Source organism: Oculina patagonica, chromosome 10 (assembly GCF_052425735.1).
Source record: "Oculina patagonica isolate OP01 chromosome 10, crgOcupat, whole genome shotgun sequence".
Classification (NCBI taxonomy): domain Eukaryota; kingdom Metazoa; phylum Cnidaria; class Anthozoa; order Scleractinia; family Oculinidae; genus Oculina; species Oculina patagonica.
Genome location: NC_135767.1, coordinates 5,142,321 through 5,149,843, shown reverse-complemented (window position 1 = coordinate 5,149,843; position 7,523 = coordinate 5,142,321). Strand labels below are relative to the sequence as shown.

The window sequence follows — 7,523 nt, the reverse complement described above, 5'->3', positions numbered from 1 at the left end:
GAAATATACCAAGCTTCAACTTAACTTAAAATAACTGGAGGGAGAACTGTTGATATTGGAATGCCTTAGTTAAACACAAGGTAAGTCCAGCTTTGAATTATTTTAGCAAAGTAACAACGTTCGAATGTATTACGTGACGAAGATATAATGTAACTTCATGTTGCATATTTAATTCTGGGCAGATCATAATCTTTCACGTTATTTAGATCCATATTTAACTGCACTTGTATTCTAAGAATATTTTGCTGTTTTGTCGCTTTATGAATAGTTTAATCGGCTTGAAATGCAAAATAAAATAGGTGTGCGGCTTCCTTTGGGCATATTGATACAGAACTGTTTCGAGGCCGTTCTTTGTTTATATCAGTTAAATCAAAGCAGTGATCGAGAGCCTTCTACAAAATTATTCAAACGATTTTTCCTCTTTATTTAGGGTACTAAATCGTTGTTTGAAAACAAAATTTGCTTACATTTTTTTCGAAGACGAAAATGTCAACGCTTTGTCTCCACATGGTACCACGACGTTCATGTTGATGGTTGCATCATACCGCAAAGTACAGCAACTTGTTAAATTGTTTTCTCTTTTCCAAATAGAGTTGCCCATTTTTTTATTTCTGGTATTAAATCATCTATAAAAACTCTTCATGTCTGTTAAATGCGAAGTTCTCAATCGACATAACATGGGAGATATCGGTCTTTCGATATACTGTAAATTTATGAGTCGAAAAATCATTCTGGAAGTACCGTACAGCATCTTGCTCGTTCAAAATCCAAACTTTTCGTTTCAGCAAATGTTCGATACAGAACGAAAGTAAAAAGATAGCTCTTTAAGGTGGTGCAAATGGTTTTTGCTAAAATGTTATGTTAGGCTCGGAGATAGAGTAACAAGAAGTCCTTCGATCCGCCATATTTGCTAGCTCTCGAAGCCGATCGAAAATGGCTGTCTCCATAATTTCCAAAGTAAAAATTTATAGAACTTTAAAACATCCTTTTCTTACTAAGGACCCCAAATCATGATTACATGCAAAATTTCAGCCAAATCGGTGAGGTAGCGTGGCCGCGACTTTTTAAAATTGTTCGAAACTTACAGAGTATAACACTTAAGCACTTGCCAACCAAACGTTTCCCAGCTGTTGCTGCCGCCTAAATCATAAGCCACGGTACGCTTTCTCTGGCTCGACATATGATCTGTCGTGGGCCTCTATCTGTGCCATTGGACATGATTTGTCTGTTATATTCAAATTTACCAAAGAACTGTCTTTTTCTAAAGGCAATACAATAACATCTGTGGTTGGCTCATTAATGACAAAGAGTTGACGTCACTAATATTTTTGTTATATTGGTGGAAAGCCTCGTAACATTTCAGACATTAAGCCATCTTCCCTCCCTCAGACTTGTAAAGGCAGGCAAATTTTACTGTTAATACTCAACTGGGAGAGTTATTGACCTGTTATGTCTACTAATCCTGTAGCCAAACAACAGTGCGTGACCGTGGCAATCCATGATATGCTTTTGTTAACAAGTTTTGACTTCAAAATTAGCTCGTAAATTTTCATAATATGAAAATGTTGCCACGTCGCTCCCCTGAAGCGACGAATTTTATAGCGTTGGCCGACATACATTCGGAGGCCAAGTACCCTAGATTTGATTTTTCGTTAGCTTTTTTTTTAAAAAAAACAAAACGAATCTGAAAGTATTAAAAAGTATTAAAACACTTTATGCAAGCGGATATTCGGTTAATTAGAATCGGGTGCGTCGATGATATAATTATTCACCTGCATTTACACATAATTACAGTTGGTTCGAATTTTCGGGAGTTCGAGTTATCGAGGGTAAAATTAGTAAGACAATGACCTAAAGGGGAATTAAACAAGGTTCGAGTTATTGAGGGTTCGAGTTATCGGGATTCAACTGTATGCGAATTTTATCTTTTAAAAATCAACCAATGAATCGTATAAAGACCTATAAAACGTTTTCGCGCCATTGACTGCGGTTAATAGCAAAAAGACGTCAGTACACTTGTAGTAAACATATAATTATGCAAATTTTATTTTTTAAAAATTAACCAATGAGTCGTAAACGTTTTCGCGCCATTGACTGCGGTTAGCAAAAAGACGTTAGTACACTTGTTGTTGTCAACATATCTTTTATTGTAGCGAATTACTCCTCCAAACTGTCATCCGGTTTTTCCGGCCAATACACGGCACTCTCTGATTGGTTGATTCGAGGTAAACATGAAGCCAGTCACGTAATTTAAACCGGAAATTGATCTCAAACAAGCTTGTTTTCTCCTAAAATAACAATTTGTATTCGCTATTTATGCTTCGTTTTTTCGTATCCCTAAGGTGGTGGTATGCGGGCAACGCCGGCAACGCCGGCAACGAAAGACCCCTTTCGCTCAAGCTGGCTATAGGTCGCTATAAGGGAACACGAACGTGATTCCCACTTGCTAAGCGAGAGTCACGAAAGAGGTGTTGTGTTACAGAGCAGTTTATGAATAAGATCAACACTTCCCTTGCGTGGTCCATCATTTGACTATCTACAACTGTCTGAATTATATTTTCCTTTATTTAGGTGTGTTTTAAATCCTAATGGAATGAAAGAAGAGCTAATATCTTGAGGCCTTATGCGTCCCATGGCTTCATGAGGACGGAAGAGTTGTTATAAAAGACCCGACGTTTATCGGACTGTTTGGTAATCGAACTTAATCAAACTTAATCGAACGATTGAGTTCGATTACCAAAATTTTGTGTGAGAAAGTTTGAGTGCGTTCGATTTCCACAATCGAACGTTTGATTGCGTTCGATTGCTCAACTTTTTTTGTAAGAGTTCGATTGTGCTCGATTACCGAACTCAAACGATTGGACTCGATTGAGTTCGATTGAGTTCGATTAATCGAACGTCCGATTTGTAGGATTATTTAATAGTAACGTCGAGAAAAAGACGACTCAAAATTCGTTGTCACGGAACGATCAAGAGCTATCAAGAGATCGCTACGATTTAAACTCTCTCTTCGGGTAAGTTAGTTTCCTCTATAATATGTGTCCGAAAGAAACCAGAAGTCATATACACTTCGCTGACTCGGGCTCGGCAGCTTTTGGTGTCAGTACAAAGAGGCTCGACTGTTGTTTGTTTTGTTATGCTCGCGTGAAGAATTACTGTATACAGCTGTTAAGTCCCGAAAAATCCCCCAAATATCATATAATGGAGCGATCCTCAGTAAGTAGCGATAAAATTTGCAACAGTAACGACCTTATAACGATCCTCCAAAAGAAGCGACCTAAAACAACCTTACTTGCAATTGTACGACGACAATGTAAATACAGTTTAATCCCGATAACTTGAACCCACAGTAACTCGAACCTCCTGCTATAAACTCGAACCCTTTTCATCCCCCTTCAGGTCATTTCATTACTAATTTTGCCCTCGATAACTCGAATCCCCGATAACTCGAACCTTTTCCGATTTTCCGTGAAGGTTCGATTTATTGGGATTTAACTGTAATTGATACAACAAAGCTGTATCAAAATGATTTGATATTTTTTTATTTCAGTGGGTCGTGGTCACAAGCTTATTCCAACAATGATACTATATTTCATTTTGGTGTATTATAAATTATTTTGAACAAATTTACCGCCCCTTCCATTTATGATCTAAATATTGGAAACATTTTTTATTGTATGAAGATGGATTAGCCAAAGAGCCAATATCAAAAGAAAGGGCGCAATGGGATACGGAGTATAGATCGTCATTCCCATGCAAGGTTGTTTAATAGCCTTTAAAATCCACATTGATCGGTGAGCTCATATCGCAATTAAGCCAGCAATAAGCATTTATTTATTGGTATTATTCCTTGGTATAAAGATCTGTGATTCCAAAAAAGGCACACTTGACTAGTTATAAAATGATTCAGTTTGGAAGTGTGGCCACAAGTGCAAAGACGTGATTAAGCTCTTGACCGGACGTTTTCTTAATTCTTTTCTTAACCACGCGTGATTTTGATTGGCTGATATGAAAAAGAAAATGACATCATTGTGAATATTCTTTAGCGCTTGCGGCACGTTATTCAAATTTTCGTTCTCATGGATGTTCAAAATTTCAAAACTCACGGGTAATGGTGTTGATAGGTTTTTAAGCTAGGGTACACGGCCTCCGAATGTAGGCCGGGACTCAGACAAAGCGACGTGGCAAAATGATCCACGAGCTTTGACTTGTTTACAAATGTATATCACGCAATGTCACGCGATGCTTTTTGCGTCAGAATTGATCGATGGAAATCAATAAATCATTTCGTTGACTGTTAACGGTAAAATATTCTCTTGTTTGTGGAATGACGGTTAAATTTTACTTATTGACATTTCACATCTTTGCAATCGGATCATGGTTTGTTACTGGGCAACCGACCCACATTCAAAAAATATGTTAACTCCAATTAATGCAAGAAAAGAGAAGTCGGTTTAAAATTTAAATATCAAGACTGATTGGGTTATTTCAAGACCTCCATTCCGCCGATCAAAGCTTAACTCCTAAATTAAATTTAAAGTGTTCATTCTTTTTTTGCCCGACCGACCGACCCACCATTACAAGAGACATGGCGATGGGAAACAAAACATTTTATTGGGATGGCCTGACTGTTGAAGGCAACAGTCAGGTTTGTCGAAAGCGCATAGTTTTTAAATATTTTAACCAGAGAACGATTTACCATAATGTTACTGCTATAAATCCTGGCTATGGATCTTTAATTTTGTTCTCATTCAGTAGTGCCTTGACAAGTTGTAAAAGAGATGGCCTTACAAAATATTCAGTGCTGTGCAGTACGACGCCGTGGGCTGGTGTTAAAGGCTCTCCTCTTCTTAATTGTCAGCATCTACATTGGAGTAAGTTTTGTGGATTTTGCACATTATAAGGGAAACAAACCGTGGAGCTCCGCTCCCTCTTGCTCTGAAACCGACGAATACCGAGCCATTCTCATGGACCTGGCGTACAAAACGCATTTAATATTGGATAGCATGAAAGTGGAACACTGGTTGATGCACGGTTCTCTGTGGGGTCCCCTGCGTGGAACTCCAGGGGTGCTCCCTTGGGATTTTGACGTAGACTATGGTATTAATGGAAGTAGTGAAATCTTCAACAAACTGACTTTGGAGGAATTTAAAGCTAAATTCACCGCGGTAGGAATGAGAGTATTCGATAGATTCGAATCAAGCTGCTCGTTAGTACTCAAACCGAACAACAGTGGTGCTAATGTGGACATTAACTTTTATTATGATTATGAAGGTACCATGAATAAGTGTGGATACGAACCATGGCTGTTTTATATAAACTATCGACTTTACCATACTTTTCCTTCCAGACTTGTACGGCCACCTCTGCCCAAAGTGACATTTGGCAACTTTAATGTTTCTGTCCCAAAAGAAGGAATAGAAATAATGAGATATTTGTATCGGTTTAACTGGTGGAAAGTTGTCAAGCCAGTAGGCTGTGAATGAATATTTTGAAATCAAATGGAAAAATTAACACTTTTTCAAGATATTAGGATCGATTCAGTTTTTTCCACACAAAATATATAATTTCGCAAATTCTTACTGAATAGATAGATAACTTTATATTATAGGACTTGAGCGACAGACCCGTACGCGTAAAACGTTTTCAGGTGTTTGCACAATGCTAAAATACTTATCACATGTTATCTTAAATAATACCAACTGTTTACTCGGTCAATATAATATGACAGTTTTCAATTAAAATCTAAGAGGGTATGAGTCAGGGGCACCCAACGGAATATTTCGTTAAAATATCTGTTCGGAAGACGATTTGAGATCTAGAATTTTCGGAACATTCATTGTAAATTTTTTTGCTTGCCTGCCTATCCTAGGATTTTCGAATACCAAAAAAATGGTATAATTGTTCATTTTTAACGGATTTTTACTCTAAAAAGGTCACCTAGAATTTTCGGGAGCCCTTCTCTGGCTGGAATTTTTTCGAAAAGGTAAGTTTTGATCCCTATAACTTTCGGATCACTAGACTTTCAGCTAGGAAATCCGAACAGATAAAAAAATTTTAGGGGATAAAAATATGCCTATATCTACCGTTTAAATACTAAAATACGTTCAACGGTGCTGTCTTTAAGTGGTTTTGAACTATATTCTCGATGGGTGCCCCTGATGAGTTCTTTGAATGTAACTTTCTTTCTGGCGAAGCGATTTGCTCACGCAATCAGCGTGTACACTCACGTATACTGAATTTGATTGCGCGGCTCTGCTCTATTTTTCTTTTTCGTTACGTATAATGAAGCTTAAATTTCGACAAAACCTTTTTTTCTGCCTACTGTAAAGCTTTAAAGCTTTGAAGAATTTTATTCACTTTATTTTATTTTTGTTTTATTTTCATTGTGGCTTACCTGTAAACTAGCTGGTGCGTTCCCGCAGATTTTCCCCTCAGCTACTACAGATTTGACACGAGAATAAAGTTGTTGTTATTATTATTATTATTATTATTATTATTATTATTATTATTATTATTATTATTTGCTAACCATATCTGCGGGACGCATCGAAACCATAGCTAAGTGTAATGACCACATTAAACATTGTATTGTATTGTATTGTATTGTATAATCTAATAGTTTTCAAACAAACCGTTTTCGTAGTATTAACGAAAACTACAATTAAGTCCCCAGGCTTAAGTTCCTTCGATTCTCCCGTACCATTTTAACAAAAGTTACATTTAAAGAACTCGTCTCTTTTAGATTTTGTGTGAAAACTGTCATATTATAATGACCGAGCTAATGTGTATTTTAACATCGGTAATTATGCCATAACATGTGTTAAATGGTTTTCTAGTGTGCAGACACTTAACAACGTTTAACGGGCTTGTCGCTCCAGTCCTTATATGTTATTGTACTTCCCTATCCGTTCACTAGGATACAATTTGAATTTAATTTATATATTTTGATAAACCAGAATTAATCCTAATCTTACTTTTCCCTGGCCCTGAATGTTTCAGGGACAGTGTGGAACTAAAAGAATGCGATTTGAAAAAAATAAGTTTGAGTCTAAAATATGGGCGTACCTTTTATAAATTACGACTGTCACAAATACCGAATTAAAATTTTCTCCCTCGTGCAGTTAATTTTTAAACAAAAAACTGGTAATTGCGCTTAAAGCAGAAACTGCCAGTGTAAGTTAAACAGCTGCGAAGAAATAATTTCGAAAATTGAACAAATGTGGACATGAAAGTGGTCATTAAAGAATCGAACCAAGAGGGAAATTAACAATTGGTAGATGCTTTAGCGTGCACGATCGAGTTATGGTGCACGCAGGAAGTTTGAAGAGCACAAAAAAAGCGTAAGAGTTGCTCGGGGCGATAGCCGAGAGCAACTATAGCTCTTAGGATCTCATAGAGTTGATGAAAACCACAAACAAGCCCCACCCCTCAGTTTCTTCGATTCGGTCCCACAATTACTATTTAAAGAAAGTTACATTAAAATAACTCGTACCCTCTTAGATTTTTATTGAAAACTGTCA

At 37.0% G+C, this 7,523-nt stretch overlaps 1 protein-coding gene across 1 annotated transcript; it reads left to right on the top strand.

The window, feature by feature from the left end:
- The first annotated feature begins 4,771 nt into the window (after positions 1–4,771).
- LOC144667098 (uncharacterized protein RP689-like) lies at positions 4,772–5,486 on the top strand. Its single transcript, XM_078528476.1, has one exon. The coding sequence runs from the start codon at positions 4,782–4,784 to the stop codon at positions 5,484–5,486; it is 705 nt and encodes a 234-aa protein (XP_078384602.1). The 5' UTR covers positions 4,772–4,781.
- The last annotated feature ends 2,037 nt before the right edge of the window (positions 5,487–7,523 follow it).

Bases quoted from the DNA above. Each gene is read 5' to 3' on its own strand.
- LOC144667098 (XM_078528476.1), top strand. From the start codon at position 4,782: ATGGCCTTACAAAATATTCAGTGCTGTGCAGTACGACGCCGTGGGCTG.